The following is a 24,616-nucleotide window of genomic DNA, read 5'->3' on the forward strand; positions in this document are numbered from 1 at the left end:
AAAGTGAACTGGAGCACAGGATGGAGCACATTAGGACAATCACTGCATAATGGTGCAGATTCAAAGACTGTGAATGCATGACCTACGTATTGGGGCAGATGGTTAGCGCTCGTCCATCATAAGTTTTTTGTAAACTTATGAAAATGGTTGCCAAATTGTCACAGAAAGCTGTGAAACATAGGCCTGTTGACCAATAACAATTCTGACTGCAAAATGTTCTGCGGCGAGCTGCCTCCGCTGCCCGAAAACACACAACGGGGGGGGGGTCTGGAAAATCCCACCCATTGACTGAAAATGCTCTCCGAGTAGTATAATTTCAAGGAGAACCCAAATCGAAGCTAATCAACCTTCTTCAGTCCATTACAATAGCTTGTTTAGAAATGAAGATAAGAAATCACAAACACATTTTTAATTAAATAGAAGCAGTGAATAAATACATTACTTGACAAATCATTTTCCTTAACTAATATTAAGGATCAGTTGTTATGCCAGTTCCTCGGTTTCGCTCTCTGTGTTCAGGTGTGCTATCCCCAGTCTGTACAAACTATCCCTTATCACCACCTCTCCAGGTTGACAGCTCTGCAAGACTTCATTGATTTGTTGGTTTACAATGTCTCTGCTGGTGAGGAAGTCAACCAAGCGATTGTATAAAAAATAGTAAGTAGCATTTTCAAAAGTGATGGACTTTTGCCGGACATCATGCACTTTGCTTTCCGGAATAGCTTTGATCATATTGTTGTATGGTTCCAGTTCACTGCATAAACTGGTAGAATGGTGTCTTGCCGTTATGTTCGTTTCTGAGCTCTGGTCTGCATCATGGTGTACAATTCTACGGGCATTGGACTTGGTAATAGGATGTTGAATGCTGCTCTCCGTTAGAGTCACATCCATAGTGTAATGCTGATCAAGTAGCTCTGGACAGGATACATGCTGAAAGAAGAATCCAATTTTAAATTCACTCATAGAATCTCTTCTACCGCATTCTAAAAGGCCTACTTTATCACCTAATACTTTCCAAAAGCAGAAACTGAGATATCCAGTTTATTAATGAACATATCTAGTGACATATTTGGTTCTACAAAAATTTGCAAGATTTCTTGGGATTCTTTCAGACAAAAAAAGTGATGGGGGTAGGGAGGGCTGATGTTAATCACTCATAATGTTGTGCAATCGAACCAGTCACGGGGATATTTCGGAAATATTCCATTTCCCATACTTTCAGATTGTCCCCTGGGCACATTCAAGATTAGCAGCTGCAATTTTCAATACTGCTTTGGTGCTCCATGTTGTATCCTTGTAAAGGATAGAAAGAGAAGGAACAACAATGGTGCTGCAATCTGCTGAATGTCTAAGGCAATCTAGATAGATTGATTTGCACCCCATCCACAAACATTCACTCCCTCCACCACTGCAAGCTTGCTGCAATGTGTACCGTCTACAATAATAATATAATAATAATAACCTTTTATTGTCACAAGTATGAAGTTAACATGCACTGCAGGAACTCACCAAGGCTCCTTAGACACCACCTTCCAAACACAGGGAACACCACCACCTGGAAGTTCCCTCCAAGTCACGCAGCATCCTGACTTGGAAATATACCGCCATTCCTTCACTATCTCTGGGTCAAAATCCTCAAACATCCTCCCCAATAGCACTGTGGGTGTACCTACACCAGATGGACTGCAGCAGTTAAGAAGGCAGCTCATCACCACCTTCTTGAGGGCATTTAGGGATGGACAATAATTGCTGCCCTAGCCAGCATCGCCAACATTCAATGAATGATTTAAAAAAAAAATTAAAGGCCAAGAATGGAAGTAAGAGAAAGACAGTAAAATTTTAGGCAGTATTTCTCCTACCCTTAGGAAAGCACTAAGTGCACAGACATTCAAAATGTAGCCACTGTGCCAATCAATTAAGGTGCCCATGTTGGTACAGTACCACTCTCGCTTCTGAGCCAGAGTTTCAACTCACTCCAGACACAATCAATATCTAGACCGTCTCACTGAGGGAGTGCTGCACTGTAGGAGACATTGCCCTTCAAATGAGACTTTAAACCAAAGCACCAACAGTCCCTTCAGCAAAACGATCTCATAGCACAAAGGGGTAATTAGAACGGATGACCAAAAGTTGATTGAGGAAGTGAGTTTTAGGAGGGCTTTAGAGGAAAGTTAAAAGTTGGAGGGTTTTGTGTGCAAAATTCCAGAGTATCCAACCCGAGCAGAATTGCTGATGGTGGGGTGAGGGGAGGGGTCATTCATAAGAGGCCAGATGGACAGTGCGTTGGGGTTGCGAGCAGAGAAATTAAAGGGATGGATTAGGTTAGAGATGGAAAGGAAATCTATGACAAAATTTTAAGCTGTGGCAATGCATTTTAAAAGTTGAAAAAAATCATATTCATACAAATAGTTAACCAGCTAATGAACATGAAGCAGAAACCATGAAGTGCACCTGGATTATAAACTGCTTAAACATAGATAAAATAAATTCAAACAAAAGCAACCCAGTGCTTCAGCTTACTGTAGTAATACGTAGATGGTACAAACCTTTGGTGGCTCCAGTGGATCTGAAAAACAGCCTTGGTTATGTCCCCATATTTGTCCAGCAATTTCAGGGTACCGCACATCTGCATTTAGTGCAACATTTGGAGCCATGTCAACAACATATACAGGGGGCCAGTAGCGCGAAGATATCAGGAGGTCAACATGGTCACGTGCAGATTCTCTTCTCACAAGATATTTTGATCCACAAACAACCTAGTCAAAAAATTTGGGAACTTTATTTTGCAGCAAATGAAGACACCAATACTCAATTCAGCAATTTGAAAGATGGAATGGAAAGAACTTGCAGTGATACAACCTTCTACTATCTTAAGATATTCATAAGCACTTTACAACAAAGTTCTATTGAATTGCAGTCACTGGTGCAGAGAAATGCAGCAGCCTATTTTCAAACAGTAATAAGATAAATGACCACACCCTCTGCTTTAGTAATACTGGCCGAGTGGTAAATATTGGCCAGTATACCAGAAAACTTCACTAAAATCAGACGGTCGTGATTTCTAAACTTCAACACCGGAACTGAGCATATAATCCAAATTGATCCCTCACAGCTGTAGTGAGTTGAAAGCACTTTATTCCTGTGAGATGTTAAACCAGGCCCTGTGGTCTAAGCAGATGGACCTTAATAAAAAAAACACTTGGAGCTACTTGGAGAGCACCAAGAGTTCTCGCAGGTGTCCTGGTCAATTTTGCCTTTAACGCACACCTTCAAAATACTGACCCTAATGTCACTATTTTTGAGTGCTTGCTGTGTGCAAATTAACTATCATGATTGTCCATAAGTAATTTTAAAGTATTGGCTGTGAATAGTTTGAAGACATCCTAAGGTTGTGAAAGGCACTTTATGAACAGAAGTTTTTGTTATTTCTTTAATGTTCCAAATCAATTTAGATTAAAAGTTACAGAAATTCCATTAAAAAAGGAATTCTACACATCTACTCTTACAATTAGCTTTGCATTTGAACAATGAGCGGCAAAGGAACATAGGACTTAGCCGTAGTCCTTATGGCCCTTCGAGCCTGCTCTGTCATTCAATAAGATCCCGGCTGATCTGATTGTGGTCTTAATTCCATTTTACTGTCTGCCCCATCCTGTCGACTAAAACCCTATCTAATTTAGCCTTGAATAAATTCAATGACCTCGCACTCACTTAGTCACAGAAGTCATAGACGTTTACAGCATGAAAACTGTGGTGACCAGAACTGTACACAGTATTCCAAGTGTGGCCGTACTAATATCTTGTACAACTTCAGCAAGACGTCCCAACTCCTGTATTCAATGTTCTGACCAATGAAACCAAGCATGCAGAATGCCTTCTTCGCCACCCTGTCCACCTGTGACTCCACTTTCAAGGAGCTACAAAACTATATCCCGAGATCACTTTGTTGTTCTTTCTGAGAGGTTCTGAAGAGATTCTACACACTAATAACGGTCTGTGAGAACATCACCATCTCAAAAGGGAGACCTTATTTTGAAATTGTTTCCCTTAGTTCTCTTCAGGGGCTGATTTAGCACACCAGGCTAAATAGCTGGCTTTTAAAGCAGACCAAGCAGGCCAGCAGCACGGTTCGATTCCCGTATCAGCCTCCCCGGACAGGCGCCGGAATGTGGCGACTAGGGGCTTTTCACAGTAACTTAATTGAAGCCTACTCGTGACAATAAGCAATTTTCATTTCATTTTCATTTCATTTCATTTCTTCTCCCGCACAAGATTGAACAACCTCCTGATCATCCACCCTATCAAATCTCCTCTGGATTTTATATGTTTCAATAAGATTATCTCTTATTCTTCTAAATTCCAATAGTATAAGCCTAAACTGTTCAACATTTCTTCACAAGATAGGAGGGAGGGTTTCAGGTATGTGGATAATTGGAGCACATTCTGGGGAAGGTCGGACCTGTACAGACAGGACGGTTTGCACCTGAACCAGAGGGGCACCAATATCCTGGGAGGGAAATTTGCTACGGCTCTTCGGGGGGGGGGGGGGGGGGGGCGTTTAAACTAATTTGTCAGGGGGCTGGGAAAACAAGCTGTAGTCCATAAGCCAGTGTTGAGAGTAGTGAGGTACTGAGGAGGGTATCAAGGTCGCAGGAGTGTACTGGCAGACAGAAAGGTGGGTTGAAGTGTCTCTACTTCAATGCAAGGAACATCCGGAATAAGGTAGGTGAACTTGGAGCGTGGATTGGTACTTGGGACTACGATGTGGTGGCCATTATGGAGACATGGTTAGAACAGGGACAGGAATGGTTGTTGGAAGTTCCGGGGTACAGATGTTTCAATAAGAGTAGGAAGGTGGTAAAAGAGGTGGAGGAGTAGCATTGTTAATCAAGGATAGTTTAACGGCTGCAGAAAGGCAGTTCGAAGGGGATCTGCCTACTGAGGTAATATGGGCCAAAGTTAGAAATAGGAAAGGAGCGGTCACATTGTTAGGAGTTTTCGATAGGCCCCCAAATAGTAATAGAGATGTGGAGGAAGAAATTGCAAAACAGATTATGGATAGGTGTGGAGGTCTCAGGGTAGTTGTCATGGGTGACTTTAACTTTGCAAATATTGATTGGAACCTCTATAGGTCGAACAGTTCGGATGGGGCAGTTTTTGTACACTGTGTGCAGGAGGGTTTCTTGACACAATATCTGGATAGGCCGACAAGAGGGGGGGGCACATTGGATTTGGTACTGGGTAATGAACCGGGCGAAGTGTTAGATTTGTTTGTGGGAGAGCACTTTGGAGATAGTGGCCACAATTCGGTGTCTTTCACTATTGTAATGGAGAGGGATAGGGCCTGCGGCAGGGCAAGGTTTATAATTGGGGGAGGGGTAATTATGATGCGATAAGGTAAGAATTAGGGAGCATAAGATGGGAACAGAAACTGTCAGGGAAAGGTACAAATGAAAAGCGGAGCTTGTTCAAGGAACAAATACTGCGTGTCCTTGATAGGTATGTCCCCATCAGGCAGGGAGGGAATGGCCGTGTGAGGAAACCATGGTTCACAAAAGAGGTTGAATGTCTTGTCAAGAGGAAAAAGGAAGAGTATGTAAGGATGAGAAAACGAGGTTCAGTTGGGTCGCTTGAGGGTTACAAGGTAGCAAGGAATGAGCTAAAAAAAAGGGCTTAGGAGAGCTAGGAGGGGGCATCAGAAGTCCTTGGTGGGTCGGATCAAGGAAAACCCCAAGGCTTTTTACTCTTGTGAGAAATAAAAGAATGACTAGGGTGAGGGTAGGGCCGGTCAAGGACAGTAGTGGGAACTTATGCATGGAGTCAGAAGAAATAGGAGAGGCGTTGAATGAATACTTTTCTTTAGTGTTCACCAAGGAGAGGGGCCATGTTTTTGAGGATTAGAGTGTGATACAGGCGGGTAGGCTGCAGGAGGTAGATGTTCTGAGGAAGGATGTATTAGCAATTTTGAAAAACCCGAGGGTCGACAAGTCCCCTGGGCCAGATGGGATATATCCAAGGATTCTTTGGGAGGCAAGGGATGAGATTGCAGAGCCTTTGGCTTTGATCTCTGGATCCTCACTGTCCACTGGGAGAATGCCAGAGGACTGGAGAGTGGTGAATGCTGTTCCTCTGCTCAAGAAAGGGAATAGGAATGACCCTGGTAATTATAGGCCAGTTAGTCTTACTTCGGTGGTCGGTAAGTTAATGGAAAAGGTCCTGAAGGAGAGGATTGATGACCATTTGGAAAGATGCAGCATAATCCAGGATAGTCAACACAGATTCGTAAAGGGCAAGTCTTGCCTCACAAATTTGATTGAATTCTTTGAGGAGGTAATTAAGTGTGTAGATGAACGTAGAGCAATTGATGTTGTATACATGGTTTTTAGTAAGGCGTTTGATAAGGTTCCCCATGGTCGGCTCATGAAGAAAGTAAGGTGTGGGAAAGAGGGAAATTTGGCCAATTGGATAAGTAACTGGCTATCACATAGAAGACAGAGGGTGGTGGATGGAAAATTTTCAGACTGGAGACCAGTTACCAGCGGTGTACCACAGGGATCAGTGCTGGGTCCTCTGCTATTTGTGATTTTTATCAATGACTTGGAGGGGGCTGAAGGGTGGGTCAGTAAATTTGCTGATGACACCAAGATTGGCAGAGTAGTGGATGAGGTGGAGGGCTGTTGTAGGCTGCAAAGAGACATTGATAGGATGCAGAGCTGGGCCGAAAAATGGCAGATGGAGTTTAACCCTGATAAGTGCAAGGTGATTCATTTTGGTAGAAAAAATTTGAATGCGGATTACAGGGTCAATGGCAGGGTTCTGAGGAATGTGGAGGAACAGAGAGATCTTGGGGTTCATGTCCACAGATCTCTGAAGGTTGCCACTCAAGTGGATAGAGCCGTGAAGAAGGCTTATAGTGTGTTAGTGTTTACTAACAGGGGGCTTGAGTTTAACAGCCGCGGGGTTATGCTGCAACTATACATGACCCTGGTGAGTCCACATTTGGAGTATTGTGTGCAGTTCTGGTCACATTATTATAGGAAGATGGGGCCTCACGGTAGCATGGTGGTTAGCATCAATGCTTCACAGCTCCAGGGTCCCAGGTTCGATTCCCGGCTGGGTCACTGTCTGTGTGGAGTCTGCACGTCCTCCCCGTGTGTGCGTGGGTTTCCTCCGGGTGCTCCGGTTTCCTCCCACAGTCCAAAAGATGTGCGGGTTAGGTGGATTGGCCATGCTAAATTGCCCGTAGTGTAAGGTTAATGGGGGGGATTGTTGGGTTACGGGTATACGGGTTACGTGGGTTTAAGTAGGGTGATCATGGCTCGGCACAACATCGAGGGCCGAAGGGCCTGTTCTGTGCTGTACTGTTCTATGTTCTATGTGGAAGCATTGGAAAGGGTGCAAAGGAGATTTACCAGGATGCTGCCTGATTTGCAGGATAGGGCTTATGAGGAAAGGTTGAGGGAGCTAGGGCTTTTCTCTTTGGAGCGGAGGAGGATGAGAGGCGACTTAATATAGAGGTTTATAAGATGATGAGGGGGATAGAGTGGACGTTCAGAGACTATTTCTTCGGGTGGATGTAGCTGTTACAAGGGGGCATAACTGTAAGATTCAGGGTGGGAGATATAGGAGGGATATCCGAGGTAGGTTCTTTACTCAAGAGAGTGGTCAGGGTGTGCAATGGACTGCCTGCTGTGATAGTGGAATCGGACACTTTAGGAACTTTCAAGAGGTTATTGGATAGGCACATGGAGCACACCAAAATGACGGAGTGGAATAGCTTGATCTTGGTTTCGGACAATGCTCGGCACAACGAGGGCCGAAGGGCCTGATCTGTGCTGTACTGTTCTATGTTCTATAGGCTGGTTAACGCAGAAATGAATCGAGTGACTCCTCCCTGAACTGCCACTAACATATTTACATCCTTTTTCAAATAATTAGACCAAAACTGTACACAGTACAGTTGTGGTCTGACCAAAGCCCTGTTCAGTCGCAGTAAACCTTCCTTACTTTAATATCCCACTCCCCTTGCAATAAATGCCAACACTCCATTGCTTTCCTATTCACTTGCTGCACCTGCATACTACCATTTTGTGAATGTACCAGGATACCAAAATCCTTTGTATCACCGAGCATTGCAATCTCTCTCCATTGAAAGAGTATACTGACATTTCTATTCTTCCTGCCAAAGTGGACAAGTTCCCATTTGCCTACATTATACTCCATCTGCCAATTTTGTGCCCATTCACTTGACCTATCTATATCCCTCTGTATACTCTCAACCTCATCTTGACAATTTACATTCTTAACTACCTTGGTGTCATTGGCAAACTTACACATTCAGTCCCCTCATCCAAGTATTATGATCCTGGCCCAGACTCTACAACAGTTACTAGGATACTGGACAGAAACACCAATATTTTACTGAATCTGTAAGACTGTGAGGAAAGGATACTTAGCTCCAGGAGTGATTCTATGCACAAATAGGAATATGGTATATTAAAACAAACTTTATTACTAACACGGGATTAAATTAACTTTAACCTACCAGAAATAGCTTACAATTACTACAATAAAATGAAACATCAACTAATTGCTATCTTGTTATCTCTAATCAAGCAAACCCATCTTGGGTCAAAACTCACTTTTAAATATAGTCAGCAAACCCAGGAATACTTGCTGTATAGAGATGTCCTGGATAAACTGCTTTGAGAGAGAGAGATTCTTCAGGAAAAGCCTGCAGATTCTTGTCTGTGTCAAACTACTGTTTAACCTTCCAGCATTTGGCAAAGGCTCATGTTCGCTTCACAGCAAATTCTTTAACTCAACACCTGACTGCTTCAGTCCCTGGTCCTCCCATTAACTGCATTATCTCTATCCCACAAACTTGGTTATGACCATCTTACTAAAGCTAAACACAAGGGGGTGAATTCGCCGTTCCACCGGCAACGCAGCCCCACCCGTGGGTTTCATGGCGGCATGGGGTAGCTACAATACGGAATCCCATTGGCCAGCATCAGGAACAGAGAATCCTGCTGCCGGCGATGACATGCCGACAAGAAACACGCGGCTGAGGAGGTAGAGAATTCATCCCAATATCTCTAATTATCTACTCCCCAGGAACTTTTTTTCTATTCCATTAGCCCCATTTTGGCAAACAATGTACATAATTGGAATGAATTATAATCTTACTTTTACAATGCTTTAATTACCTTCTGAAGCCAGAGTGTCTACCTGTCTTTTAAACCAAGATTTAAAAAATAATTACTGCAGCAGGCACATACACACACAAACCTAGGCTTTTAGCCATTACTGCACCAGATACATATAATACAATATGCATATGAAATTCCTAAATTCATCACACAAGCCACTGATACAGTTTGTAAATAGTTGAGGCCCCAACACTAATCCCTGTGGCACTCCACTAGCTACAGCATGCCAACCCAAAAAAAAATCACCCATTTACTTTCTGCTTCCTGTCAACTAACCAATCCCGCTTCATGCAATTATGTTAACTCCTATAGTATGAGCTCTTATTTTGTGTACAACCTTTGATGTGACAGCTAATTGAATGTCTTTTGGAAATCCAAGTATACCACATCTACAGCTTCCCCGTATGTTTTTTTTATTTCCTCAAAGAACTCTAATAAATCAGTTTAACACTACTTCCCTTTTAAAACACCATGTTAACTCTGCCTGATCCCATTATTATTTTCGTGCATCCTGCTATAATCTGCTAAATAATGGATTGTAGCGATTCCTCTATGCCAAATATTAGGCTAACTGGCCGTTCGGTTTTCCTCCTTTTTTGAATAAAAGCATTATACTTGCTATTTTGCAAATTGCTGGGGTCCTTCCAGAATTCAAGTAGGTTAGGAAGATTATAACCAAATGTCTCTACTATCTCTGCTGCTAGTTCTTTGAAGACTGGGGGACTGGGAACTTGTCAGACTTTAGGTCTAATAGTTTTGCCAGTATCTTTTCCCTGGTGATTGCGATAAATGTATTAAATCCCTCCCTCCCTTTCACCTCTTGATTTTCAAATATCTTTGGGAAGTTTGACAAGTCCCTGACACTCGCTTATTGTAGGGACTTGAACCCAATTCCATTTCTATGCTATAAACAGGCTACTAGAACTCACTCAAAGTAATTGCCAAATAAAAGAGGACTTTGAATCACAGGACTGAAATGTGGATTAAAACTGAAATAAGGAGGCACGGCTTCTCGCAGAGGGTGGTGAATTTGTGGAATTCGCTGCCCCATAGTGTGGTGGAGTCCAAATCATTAAATAGCTTCAAGAGGGGGACAGATGTATTTTTGATTTTAAAAATGGGTTAAAGGGATATGAGGCACAGGTAGGGATGTAGCTTTGAGACCAGGAAGAGAGCAGCCATGATCAGATTGAATGGCAAAGCAGGTTTGAAGGGCTGATTTGCCTACTTCTGCTCTTAATTCCTATGTTCCTATCCCCCAAGATACTTACCCAAAATAAGCTAATGTGGTGCAAGATGTTTTAAAGTGGCCCATTTTTCCAGAGTGTGTGTTTACTAAGTTATTCTCCAACTTGTAAGGGTCTTTTAAAAGTCAGATTCTGGAAGCTCAGCATCCATAAAGTTCTGGTACATATTCTACACAAAAGAGTTTCTGTACGGTGGCAGATTTATAGAATTGTTTTTTTTTTACTTATTCCAGTAAGGTAACAATATACCAGGAAGGCCAAAAAAAAAAAAAGTAGGTTTTCCTCACTGCTGGCATACATTGATGCAATCTTTGTTGTCTCTGTAGGGACTGGTTGAGCACAGGGCTAAAGAGCTGGCTTTTAAAGCAGACCAAGGCAGGCCAGCAGCACAGTTCAATTCCCGTACCAGCCTCCCCGAACAGGCGCCGGAATGTGGCGACCAGGGGCTTTTCACAGTAACTTCATTTGACGCCTACTTGTGACAATAAGCGATTTTCATTTCATTTTTTATCTGACAGGAGCAGGAGTAGGGCATACGGCTCTTCGAGCATGACCTGCATTGTATTAGATGATGGCTAATCTGTACCTTAATTCCCTTTACAGGTCACTGCCGTTTCTCCATATCCCTTGATTTACCCTTATCAGCCAGCCATCCATTAGAATTTACTAATTTAGTCATCTGCATAAATAAAACCTAAATCCTTTTGCTCCTCCACAGCCGAATCTCTCAACATATGAGAAAATATCCCAATTCTTCTAAAGAGAATTAAAGCACCAAAGTGGCGTACAATAAAAGGGTCCCCTTAAAGCACACTTATTCCTTAAGAGTGCTGATCTATGGGACTGGTCGGTTTAAAGACTGAGAACCTTTCCTTTGTTCCATTCCCCAAAGAACTCCTCCAGAGTTTTCTCCTGTTTTTAGCAAATTCTAAAAGACAGAAAAGAGCCTACAACAATCCTCTGCTGCCTATTTAAAATTTCTAAACATGTTTCTGTAAAAGTAGAGAAGACGATAAGTCCTCATTGATCATTACTGTGAAACAGTCTAACATTCAAATTCATTAACCATGCGTTTCCTTTGAGCTAAATGGTGTGCACTACTGTCAAAGAAACCATTGTGATATCACTTATATTCAACAGTACATGCACATATTTTGCATTTGTATTTAAAATGTTAGAATTATAATCCTAGAAGAAAACAAGTGAAGGTCTTTTCATAAAAGTAATTTCCCACAGAATGCACGGTCACATGGTTTTCCCTTAATTTCCGACAGCATTCATTTTAAATGGAGCTGACGTGTAATGTGGGAATGTTGGGTTGTTCAGTAACGGTGGCATGAAATTTCTATTACAACTCAACTACTGTTTCCCTACCGCAATGTACGTACTTAGAGGATGCTGATGCACCAAGGCAAAGAGCAACACAACATTCTGAGAACGTGAATGATTCTCTAAATCTCAGCTGTGCCAGACACTCTTTAGTAACCAAGTACTGCACTGAGGACAAAAACACAAGGAGAGGAAATATGAGCGACAGATATTCAGTTCCACTCTCAATTTACCTCACCAAGGCAACTAAAGTACTGATTCTAGGCAAGGGATGATATTTGGACTAGGCAAAAACAAGTGGGAAATTCAGTCAATATGGGCATACTTTGCAAAGTGAAATTACAATTAATGTTGGACATCGGAAATAAAAACAAAAAATGCTGGAAGAATTCAGCTGTGGAGAGACTCAGAGCTAATGTTTCAGGTTGGATTCTCTCTCCACAGTTGCTGACGGGCCTGTTGAGTACTTCCAGAAAACTGTTTTTAATGGCATATTTTGCCATGGGTATGGGCTAATTTCTTATTAGCTTATTTTTCCAGCTAGCCAGAGGGAGAGAACAAAAATAAAAGTCTCATTTGCTCAGACAAATCTTTGGGACTAAATCCAAGGCCACCACTGGTACAGACATGAAAGCAGATTATTTTGGAGTGCTGTACGTTTCAGGAGAGAACGCCTGCCACAAACCAGAACCCTCAAAATATGGACTAGTCAATAATAGATTTAAAGGATATTCTGCAAACACCGCTGTTTATGATTCCGAGCTGCAATGTTTCCAGATTAAAGCCATTTGAGGAAACCCAGGTCACGTGGACATAACATAAGAAATATAAGCACGAGCAAGCCATACGCGTCCTTGAGCCTATTCCACGATTGAATAGGATCATGGCTAATCTTCAACCACACCGTCACTTTCTCCAGTGATTCCAATATTTTTTGATTCTTTGAACCCTTTTAGGAAAGTAATCTCTCATCTCAATTCGAAATGATTGATACCTAATTCTGAGGTTTCCACTCCCTGCCCACCCTCCAACCAGGGGAAAATAGCCTCTCAACATCTACCTTGTTACACTTTCAGAATTTCGCACATTTCAAGAAAATAATTTCACATTCTAAATTCCAGAAATCAATCTAGTGAACACTTTTAAAAATGTATTAATTCATGGCATGTGGCCATGCTGGCTAGGCCAGCATTTATTGCCCATCCCGAATTGCACTCAAGAAGGTGGTGGTGAGCCCAGTAGGCATATCATTCCTTAGAGACGGAGCAAACCTGTACATGCTCCTGGTGTGACCTCACCACAGCAGTGCACAACTGTGGCAAGACTTCCTTACCTCCTTGTTAGAAAAGCCAACATACCACTTGCCTTCATAATTGCTTGCTGTACTGCACGTTAACTTTGTGTGTTCATGTACAAGGACACCCAAATCCCTCTGAACACAAGCATTTAATAGTTCTCACTATTTAAAAATGTTCCATTTCTCATCACTGAAAAATATCCTTTTTCTACTCCTTCCAGCAAAGTGAATAGCTACACACTGCCCCATCCTATACTCCATGTCCCGCTTAAATGGTCGCTCACACAACCCTTTATAACTTTTTGCAGATTAGTGTCCTCCTCACAGCTTTGTATTACCACACCTGGATACATTATTGGTCTCTTTATCCAAGTCATCAATACAGATTGTAAATAGCTGAAGCTCGACCACTGATCTTTTGGTACACCACCAATAACAGCCTACCAAACTGAAAATGGCTAAATGTTCTGTTTTCTGTCTTTTAACGAATTCTCTATTCATGCCAATACATTTCCCCAATCCCAAGAGTTTTTAATCTTGTGCAGCAATCTTTTGTGACACCCTGTTGAATGTCCTTTGACAATCCAAATATCGACGTGCACTGTTCTGATCACAGTTACAGAACTGAAATGTCAACCCTGCTTCTCACTTCCCAGATATTGCCAAACCGGCTGAGTATTTACAGCATTTGCTGTTTTTCTTACATCATCTACTGGTTCGACTGGCTACATTCTTAAAAAAAACTAAAAAATTTGTTAAAACACGACATTGCCTCATAAAAATCATGCCACATCATGCCTGATCGCCCCTGCTATCATTTTCCCAATAATACATTCTAGCATTTTCCCAACTAGGGATGTCAAGGCTAACTGCCTTGCCATTCTTGTTTTTTTGAATGAAATGAAAATCGCTTATTGTCACAAGTAGGCTTCAAATGAAGTTACGGTGAAAAGCCCCTAGTCGCCACATTCCGGCGCCTGTTCGGGGAGGCTGGTGCGGGAATTGAACCGTGCTGCTGGCCTGCCTTGGTCTGCTTTCAAAGCCAGCTCTTTAGCCCTATTCTAAACCAGCCCTTCTTTCTTATAGAATCATTACAGTGCAGAAGGAGGTCATTCAGTCCATCGAGTCTGCACCGGCCGTCTCAAAGAACACCTTACCTAGGCCCACAACCCACCCTATCCCCATAACCCAACCTAACTTTTTGAACATTGAGGAGTAATTTAGCATGGCCAATCCACCTAACCTGCACATTTTTGGACTGTGGAAAGAAACTGAAGCACCCAGAGGAAACCCACGAAGACACGGGGAGAACGCACAAAGTCTTGAATAGTAATGTTATTTGTTCCTTCCAAACTACTAGGACCCTTCCAAAATCCAGGAAATTTTACAAAAACCAATGCATTCACTCTCTCTGCAGCCACCTTTCTTAGGACTCCAGGACGTAGATCATCAAGTCCAGGGATTTGTTGGCTTTAAGTCCCATTCAGCTCTCCAGTACATTTTCTATTCTAATATTCCTCAGTCATATTACGCTCCTGGTTCCTTACTATTTCAGGTATGATTTTGTATCTTCTATTCAACACCGTCCAGGACAAAGCAGCTCTCTTGGTCGACATTCAATTCACCAATTTAAACATTCGCATCCCACACCACCAGCACAGCTATTTGTTTCCTATACAAGATGTACAGCAGCAACTCTCCAAGGCTCCATTACCTGCATCTTCCAAACCTATGGCCTCTACCACGTTGAAGGGCAAGGGCAGCAGATGCATGGAATACCACCACTTGCAAGCCACAAACTATTCTGCCTTGGAGTTATCACCGTTGTCAGTGTAATATTGCACACAATACTCCAACTATGAATCATAGAATTTACAGTGCAGAAGGAGGTCATTTGGTCAACTGAGTCTGCACCGGCCCTTGGAGGAGCACCCTACTTAAGCCCACGCCTCCACCCTATCCCCATAACCCAGTAACCTCTCCTAACTTTTTATTTTGGACATTAAGGGGCAATTTATCATGGCCAATCCCACCTAACCTGCACTTCTTTGGACTGTGGGAGAAAACCGGAGGAAACCCGCACAAGCTACCATAATTTGTAGTATTGCCTTGTTGGGCTGAACAAAGACAGTTGACCATTTTCCATCAATAGCAGCAGCAGAAACAGAGTTCTATCCAGGTTTAAATTGTTTGGCCCTCATCTACCTTATTTTCGACTGGAATGTTTGAACCACTGTACCAGTGCCTTGTGCAAAACTGATTCATCAAATCGTGGAAGTCAGTGCTACTGGAAAAGTGGATTACCCTGCATCAGTTTCACCCAGCTAGCCACTCTGATGGAATAAATCATTGGACTTTTGATTTTGGACTCTGGACTAATGTCAAATAATAATTTGGTTGGTCTGCATCTAATCCCTCTTACTGTGTGAATGTACCGGGAGTTATGTTGCAAACCCCTTTCCGTGCTTTGAGTGTGCGTGAAATAAATTAACCCTCTGATTTTGCCCTATCTGTGTTTTCTGTGCGGTTATTTTAAAAAAATGTTTTTATTCTCCTCCTTTTTCACATTTTCTCCCAAATTTACACCCACCAACAATAAACAATAATCAGCAACAAATATGTCAATCCCCATAACAATAACAACGATCCCATCCTCCCACCAAATCCCAAACATTAGCCCGCATGTTCAAACCGGAATCAGGAATCACCCAGTCACCATTAACACACCCCCCCCCCCTCCCCCTCCCCCCCCCCCACCCTCCCACCCACACGCCCCAACTAATGTTCGAAGTTATCCAGTTTTTGAAAGTGCATAATGAATAATGCCCATGAATTGTATAACCCCTCTGTCCTTCCCCTCACTTCAAACTTAACCTTCTCAAGAGTCAAGAATTCCAACAGGTCCCCCTGCCACGCCACAGGGTGGAGGGGCTGCTCTGCATCCCAACAGGATCCGCCTTCAGGTGATCAACGAGGCGAAGGCTACGATAACTGCCTCCGACCCCATTTCCAACCCTGGCTGGTCCGACACCCCGAATATGGCCTCCCGGGTACCCGGGTCCAGTTTCATGTGCACCACCTTGGAAACTACCCTAAAAACCTCCTTCCAGTAATCCTCCAGCTTTGGACAGGACCAAAACATATGAACATGATTAGCGGCACCTCCCCACCCCACCCCACCCCCCCAATGCTCACACACATCTTCTACTGCTTCAAAGAATCGGCTCATCCTCGCCCTCGTGAGGTGGGCTCTGTATCAGCTGTACCTTCAGTTGTATCAGCCCCAACCTCGCACATGAGGGGGAGGCATTTACTCTCCGGAGCACCTCACACCAGAACCCCTCCTCTAAAACCTCTCCCAACTCTTCCTCCCACTTTGCTTTGGTCCCTTCCAGTGATGCCTTACCCTCTTCCAAAATAGCTCCGTAAACTGCTGACACCACCCCCTTCTCCAGTCCCCCCGTCGGCAGGACCTCCTCCAGCAATGTGGAGGCCGGTTCCTCTGGGAAGCTCCGTATCTCCTTTCTACATATATCTAAACATTTCCCTCTGTGGGGCTATTAATAGATAACTGGATCAATCCAAGATTGAAGGATTGGGAAAGTACGACAGCATTTAAAAAGAGGAAATCGAAAACCAAAAAAAAAAACACCTTTCTGTTTATGGATGGTAGTGAGGGAAAATATCAGGGCTCTTTTAAATTAAAATCCCCTCCTGTCCATCACATTATTCACACATTAGCTCTTGGCTTGTACATTCTACACCTGGTTATAAAATCTAGAATGCCTTCCTCCCCCCCCCTCCCCCAAAAGAACAAAGTCCTGAGAGACTCTGATTTATCATGCAACCAAGCATTAGTAATGAATCTAAAGCATGTGATTCACTATCAATAGTTCCTATCACAGGCCCAACTGCACCCAGGTCACCTCGTCACAGCAAAGTGGATCATCTTAGGGCAGCACGGTGGCATTGTGGATAGCACAATTGCTTCACAGCTCCAGGGTCCCAGGTTCGATTCTGGCTTGGGTCACTGCCTGTGCGGAGTCTGCACATCCTCCCAGTGTGTGCGTGGGTTTCCTCCGGGTGCTCCGGTTTCATCCCACAGTCCAAAGATGTGCAGGTTAGGTGGATTGACTATGATAAATTGCCCTTAGTGTCCAAAATTGTCCTTAGTGTTGGGTAGGGTTATTGGGTCATGGGGATAGGGTGGCGGTGATGACCTTGGGTAGGGTGCTCTTTCCAAGAGCCGGTGCAGACTCGATGGGCCGAATGGCCTCCTTCTGCACTTTAAATTCTATGATAATCTATGATCTTCCATTCTACACATAGGCAACTCAGCAGCAGGGGCTTAGGCGGCCACAATGGTAAATGCAATAGTCCCAACTGAGAGGATACTGGTTGGAATGTTTGAAGCTAACTTCCCTTTAAGATGGAAGATTGAGAGTTAAATAAAAAATATTTAAAGTTATTTAATAGCTATATTTCAATGACAAACACCAGAATGTTTGCTTTCTACCACACCTTACCTGATGTAGACACAATTTATATACTTTTCCTCCTGTCACATCACATGGAGGTTGCATCTGTGAAGTTGATCCATCCAGCACATAGGAATATAAATTGAATAACGAAGAGCACAAATGATCCTGGAAAAGATGTACGAGGCGCACATTACACAGGGAAGTCAAAGCATATTCATTAATTGTTTAATAAACTACATTCTAAAAACATTTTGGCAAGGAGTCAAAGAACATCTATCTCTTAGGCTCAACTCTGGTGTGCGTTCAAATCAAGGCAGTTTTTAAAATGTGAACGTGAGAGAAAAACTGCTTCGTCAGTAAGGAACATTGGGAATAGGTTTGTCAGTTTTCCTCCCTCTCTCTGACCATGCTGACTCTCGCTCAAACTTGGTTCCAAAGATATAGATACAGCTTTCAACCACGGAAATCACCAGAATTAAAACTAATCCAGTGCTCTCCTCAGAGCCTCATTGATGCACCATCCAGGTGATATCAGTGGATAGCAAGGATCTTGACCGTCACCACCTTGCCCAGCAAACATTATGGGTAATTTGTAGTGTCCAATCCAGCTGAGACAAACTTAGCAAGTGTAAAAAGCCATCAACCTTGCAGCACCTTCAAGTTTGTTTGGCTTTAAAGGTCAGAACTTTTACCAACATGTCTTGGGGAGTTGAGAATGAAACTACAGAACTGCTATTGTTGTTAATGGCAAAATGTTCATTAAAAAGGTCGAAAGAGCCATCAAAAACAGAAAATTCAAGTGACCGCACAAGTTCCGGTGCAATGCACCAATTACACAAATGTAGAGTTCGGGTAGAAAATAACATGGTTGCAATCATGCTTTACAGATAGTTTAAATAACCCAAAACATGTAATATCACACCAAGACCTACTCAGCATCCTCCATATAATGTACTCTGTCTTCAAATTTTCATCACCCCATTGTTGCAGCACATAGAACAGAAATAAATTATATTCATACAGCACCTTGTAATGGAACATTCAAGGTGATTCATGGGAGCATTGTAAAGCAAAATATGAGCTACAAAAGATTTTGGGTCAGATGATGATACGTCTTGTCAAAGTCATAGTGGTAGGTTTAAGGTGTGTCTTAAGGAGGAAAGTGAAGGAACGATGCAGACAGGTGCAGGGAAGGAATTCCAGCAGCACAGGCAACCGAAGTCGCAGTCATCAATGCTGGAGCAATTAAAATTGAGGTTCCACAAGAGGCCAGAATTCAAGATGCACAGATACATCAAAGGATTGTGAGGCTGGAGATTTCATAAATAAAGAGGGGCAAAGCCATGGAGGGATTTGAAAACAAGAATGAGAATTTTAAAATTAACACATTGTTTGACTGGGAGCCAATGTAAGTCAGTGAGCTCGGGGATGATAGGGGAATAGGACTTGATGCAAGTTAAGACATGGATGAACTAAGTTTATGGAGGGTAGAATGTGCAAAGAGTGTGTTGAAATAGTGCCATCTGGAGGTAATACACGCATCAATGAGGGCTTCAGCAGCAGATAAGCTGAGAAAAAAGCAGAGTTACAGAGGTTGAAGTAGTTCTAGTGATGACATGAGTTTAAGGACAGAAGCTTATTTCTGGAAAAACATTCATGAAAAATTGGCTTAATTTCAGACTGTTGCTAGCGATAGAAATGGTGTTGGTAGCTGGAAAACAGAGTTTGGAGTGTGGACCAATATTTAATTAGAGTAAGTTTTTTGCTCATCCTGTACAGCATGTTGGATTAGCAGTCGTATAATTTAGCAATAGTAGATTCATCAAGAAAGGTGGATCGTGAGGTCGAGCTTGGTGCAGTTAGCATACAATATGAACACTAGCATTGTGTCAGAAATGATGTCACCAAGGGGCAGCATGTAGGTGAGAAATAGGGGCGGGGGGCCCAAGGATAGAACCAGGCTTACCGACACAGAAGCAGGGAGAAAAAGGACTGCAGGTGATTCTCTAGCAATGTTGAGGTTGATAAGAACTGAACCAGATGAGAGTAGTCCCACAGATAGGTCCAAAAGGACAAGGAAGCAAAGTTTACCTTTGACACAGTAACGATCAGGAAATAAAGGTAGTTTTAAATAATTGATAGTTATGCGAGTATTAGAAATAAGGTAATGCTTTAACTAAGCTAAGAAAGGGTTAATAATTTCAGTTTGGTTCTGATGCTTGCAAATTAATGAGGGTTTTATGACATTAAAGCAAATAGGGGTTAAAGAAAAACTAGGTTGTTGCTTAGGAACCAGGGACCACACTGAGCCATCAAGAGCTTTTGAGCTAATTGTAAGTTAGTGCCAGGAGTAACTGGGCACAGGACAGAGAACTGCAGAGAGCAGATTTCCCAAAAGAAGAAAAGAATGTCCCAGGAAGTGGGGTCAAAGAATGCTGCAGGAAGACAGTTAAGTCAAAGGAATAAAGAACTGGAATCCGAAGAAGGTCCTGTTCATGGAAATTAAAGAGATGGGGTAATGGCTCTGAATTGTAGAGACATCTGCAGGAAATAGATTTAAAGTCAGCTTGCGAGAAGCTAGATAACCAAGCTAATCAGAAGGTTGGTGACTCTTTATTGAGGAACTGTAAAGCAGTAGTATTCTGTTGGCATGGCTGGGTACCTGAAATAATCTGTGGAAGACAAAGCTTGAATGCAACCAAGAAGTTCAAGAGGAATAGGAAGTAAGGCCAAGGTGCAATCTGGTGATAAGCACCACACTGCCACTGCAATGGTCTTGACAAGGGAAGGGTTGGAAGATGTAGCCAGTAGGGGAGGCTTCATTTAAGGGTCAGGTGTCATCATCTGTCAGGTTTTTGTTGGGGCCATAACGCTGATGCAATCATCTACAATAAGTTCATGGAAGGCAAGGGGCTTGTTCACAGTGAATGGTCACTCTGAAATGTGATGTATAGAGTGTTGATCCACTGTCAGAGTCCACAGGGTCAGCAGTGGGAGGGGGGAGTTAGACAGGAAGCTGAGCAAGGTTAAGCCCCAGGGGGCATACAGGATGGGAAGGTCGATGAGAGGAGGAGGCGGCAATTGGGGTTGCTACTTGTAATAAGCCAGCATCTAGATGAGCCAGAGGATGCCAAGAAAGGCACAAATGAAACTGTAAGCTCATCTAATAGGGAGCTAAATCTGGGATGGTGGCATGAGAGCAGAATAGTTAGGAGTACTGAGGTAGGGAATTGCAAGGGCAGAATACCCGAAAGAGAAGGAAATGAAGGAATGCCACAAAAGACAGTCTCAAAGGGGTAAAGAGAAAGGAATTTAAAAAGGAAAGAGCAAAAGTGGAAAAAGATTGATAGGCTCATGTTCATAGCAGCAATCAAAACGCACACACGAAAGAATGGAGGTAGGGCTCAAGTTAAATGGATTTAGTTACATAAAAACATAATAGTAAATTGGAAATAGAAAGAGATGGTGATTTTAAGACATATGTTAACTCTGAATGCTACACCTAAAGCCATAGTTGCCTTTTGGCAGATAGCTGTTGGACAGGCAGACACAAGTTCTGCAAACATCACTGTTTTTTTGAGAATGGCATTTTCCCAGCAGGTTACATTGTAGATTAGTTTAATGTGAAATCCAACATTAGTTAGCAACTTGAAATTTTTTGGCAATCTTCATCATACAGATGTGAAGTGCCAGCTGGATTACAAGGATCAGAGTTAAAGTTGACAATGAACAGATTGTGAGGTAACAGTCCAACTTAAATTTCCCCTTAACAACTGGAACACCCATGTCAAACGTTCTTAAACTGTTTGAAAGCCAGATGGCACAAGTTTGAAATGGACATGAACAAGAATGTCTTCACAGTCTGATAGTTAATTTCAATGTAAAAAACAAAACAAAATGCACAGCAATTACGCTACCCATCCTAGGATCACACAAACAGTATTGGAAAGAGTCAGAAAATTATCCTGGTTAACTGCTTGGGTTATTACCACAATGTGCAAAAAAACATGGATCGGAATATTAGGCTATACAATCTAGTGCACCCCAAGATCCTTAAAAGAGGAACCTCAGCAAAGTTAGCAAATGATCCGATTGAATTAAATTATCAGGCATGGGAGAATTCCACCCACGATCTTATCTAATTTTTATTTCACATATGAAGATTTAGAAAGTCATTAATTTTCGCATGGATTATCAGAACAGAGCAACCTATAAAGCAGGTTCTGTGGAGAAATTAGGGCAAATTACATTGATCTAAAGAGGGCTTCTTTTAAGTTATTTTAATAATACTGAAGTCCCAAGATTGTACTTTTGCCTTTGCAATAGATTTGTTTACTTGGGTCAGGCAAGCATGTAATGCTTCAGAAGAAAATATTGAATAAGGATTGGCTTATTGAGCTTCTCCTTCCTTACAGAGAATATATTTACGAGAATGACACCCGGACTCCAAAGGTTAAATAATGAGGGAATGTTGCTTAAACAAGAGTTGTACATTAAAGTAAAAACTAGCCTTTTTAAAAAAAAAAGAGGTATACTCTACATTTACTGATTTTGTATACTAATTTTCACTCTGATGTTCAATTTTTAACTTCAAAATAAGCATTGAGAAGAAAAATTCCACTAAAAAATCTGAGCTTTTAACCAGCCTTTAAAGATTTGTATGAATTTTTAAAAAAAAGAAGTTTTTTTTAATTCAAGGGATGTAGGCTTTGCTGTCTTAGCCAGCATTCATTTCCCATCCCTAATTGCCCTCGAGGAGATGGTGGTGAGCTGACTTCCTGAACCGCTATAGTCCTAACATTCACAGTGCTGTTAGGTAGGGTGTTCCATCGACAATGATATATCTCCAAGACAGGATGGCGAGTGGCTTGGAGAGAAACCTTCAGATGGCGATGTTCCCACATATCTGCTTCCTTGTCCTTCTGGATGATAGTAGTTGTGGGTTTGAAAGTTGCTGTCTAAGGAGCCTTGGTGAGTACCTGCAGTGCATCTAATAGATGGTACACACTGTTCGTCGGTGGTGTAGGGAGTAAATGTTTGTGGATGGGGTGACTATCAACTGTGCTGCAATCTCCTGGATGGTGTCAAGCTTCTTGAGGGATTTTGAGTTGCACTCATCCAGGCAAGTGGGAGAGAGTATTCCACCACACTCCTGACTTGTGCCTTGTAGATTGTGGACAAGCTTTGGGGAGTCAGGAGGTGAGTTACTCGCCGCAGGATTTCTAGCCTCTGATCTGCTCTTGTAACCACACTATTTATATAGCTAGTCCATTTGAGTTTTTTGGCAATGGTCACCCTCAGGATGTTGATAGTGGGGTATTCAGCCATAATTAGGTTCTCTCTTGTTGGAAATGGCCATTGCCTGGAACTTGTGCGGCATGAATGTTACTTGCCACTTATCAATCCAAGCCTGGATATTGTCCAGGTCTTGCTTCATTTGGACATGGACTGCTTCAGTATCTGAGGCATCACGAATTGGGCTGAACAGTGTGCATCATCGCCAAACATCCCCACTTCTGATCTTTTGATGGAAGTACGGTCATTGATGAAGCAACTGAAGATGGCTGGGCCTCAGACCCCTCTTGAGGAACTCCTGCCGTGATGTCCTGGGGCTGAGATGATTGACCTTCAACAACCAGAACCATCTTTATTTGTGCTGTGTACGATTCCTTGTGGAGAGTTTCCCCCTTCCTGACTCCTATTGATTCCAGTGTTGCTAGGGCTCCTTGATGGCACACTTGGCCAAATGAAACCTTGACATGCAAGGCTGTTACTCTCACCGCACATCTGGAGTTCAGCTCTTTTGTCCATTTTTGAATCAAGGCTGTCATGGGATCAAGGGCTAAGTCGCCCTGGCGGAACCCAAACTGGGCAATTATATTAAGACTTGCAGAACTAATTATTCCAAACCGAAATATGTGTCTTGTAACATACTAAAATCACCAAATATGGCAAGAATGACATGCTTCTCCAACTCTGAAGTTTAAAGAATTACAGTCAAGGAATTAGAGTCAAAATGTCATACTAATGATTAATCTTTGATACAGCACAAAGTCAGAGAATGTGACTTGATTCAATGTGAACCTGTCCTCTTGCAGGGCTTCAGGTATTCAATTTGAGTGCACTAAAGAATGTGTCTTTTGAAGTATTCAAAACTAAATTTCCCAAATTCACTGTTCTGCATGGAGCAGTATCGAAGAAACAAGATGCTTGTTTAAGGTGAAAAAGTATTTAGGCTGGAATGCATTTTGAAGCAGGATATGAAGGATATGAATGGAGGAGGGTGGTGGATTGAGGTGAGCTGTATAGGCTGGTTTTTCTTGGTTCATGTTCCTGGTTTTGCACAGACGACTTACCTTGGAGTCATTGGGATGAAATGGGATGTCACATGACATGAGCAAGTTTTTTAGTTCTGCTTCACTGTAGAAGTTGAGCTCCTCTGGTTTGAAAACTTCATCATGCAACAGTCTTACCAGCACTCTTGGATTTCCTGTTGAAGGCAGGAATGGCATGTAATTCATTCAGGATCAATTATAGAAGAAAGTCTCTCTATGAGCTAGATGAAGTGAAGTATCTATACAGATTAAAGAACGCTTTCTAATTTTAATTCTTTCTTTTAAAAAGGATAAATTAAATTATGATCAGCATCTTTGTTTAAACTATATTGGTGCCGTGATATCGTAAAAGTAATGATCTTTTTGTCAAGTGGTACAGGCCACGGTGGACCACATAATAACTGGCATATATTGTCCTTCAGCAAAATGTCCAATGAAAAGTGAGATACTGTGCACTACATGGGCTGAATTTTGGCAGGTGAGCTTCCTGCAGGGGGCACAGGGGGTGAGTACTCAGCCCACCTCCAAAATACAGGCAGGCAGAAAATTTGGATGCCCACCCTCCATTTTAAAATGACTAATTAAGGGCCATTAAGGTTGTTCTAAAGACTATTAGACCAGTAGACATAGGAGTGGAATCCATCGAGTCTGCTCCGCCATTCAATCACGGCTGATATGTTTCTCATCCCCATTCTCCTGTTTTCTACCCATAACC

The 24,616-nt window shown here is 42.4% G+C and overlaps 1 protein-coding gene across 1 annotated transcript in view; it reads right to left on the reverse strand.

Moving 5' to 3' along the window:
- Positions 1-394: 394 nt before the first annotated feature.
- The window catches only part of LOC119965372 (HMG domain-containing protein 3-like), a 60,119-nt gene continuing 35,897 nt past the window's right edge, over positions 395-24,616 (reverse strand). The window contains exons 14-17 of the mRNA XM_038796076.1: positions 23,923-24,056; positions 17,612-17,731; positions 2,547-2,756; positions 395-930 (exon numbers count right to left, since the gene is read on the reverse strand). Coding sequence (XP_038652004.1) covers positions 484-930; positions 2,547-2,756; positions 17,612-17,731; positions 23,923-24,056 — 911 coding nt within the window. The 3' untranslated portion in view covers positions 395-483. The remainder of the gene's footprint in view (positions 931-2,546; positions 2,757-17,611; positions 17,732-23,922; positions 24,057-24,616) is intronic.

This window comes from Scyliorhinus canicula, chromosome 4, assembly GCF_902713615.1.
Source record: "Scyliorhinus canicula chromosome 4, sScyCan1.1, whole genome shotgun sequence".
Taxonomy (NCBI): domain Eukaryota; kingdom Metazoa; phylum Chordata; class Chondrichthyes; order Carcharhiniformes; family Scyliorhinidae; genus Scyliorhinus; species Scyliorhinus canicula.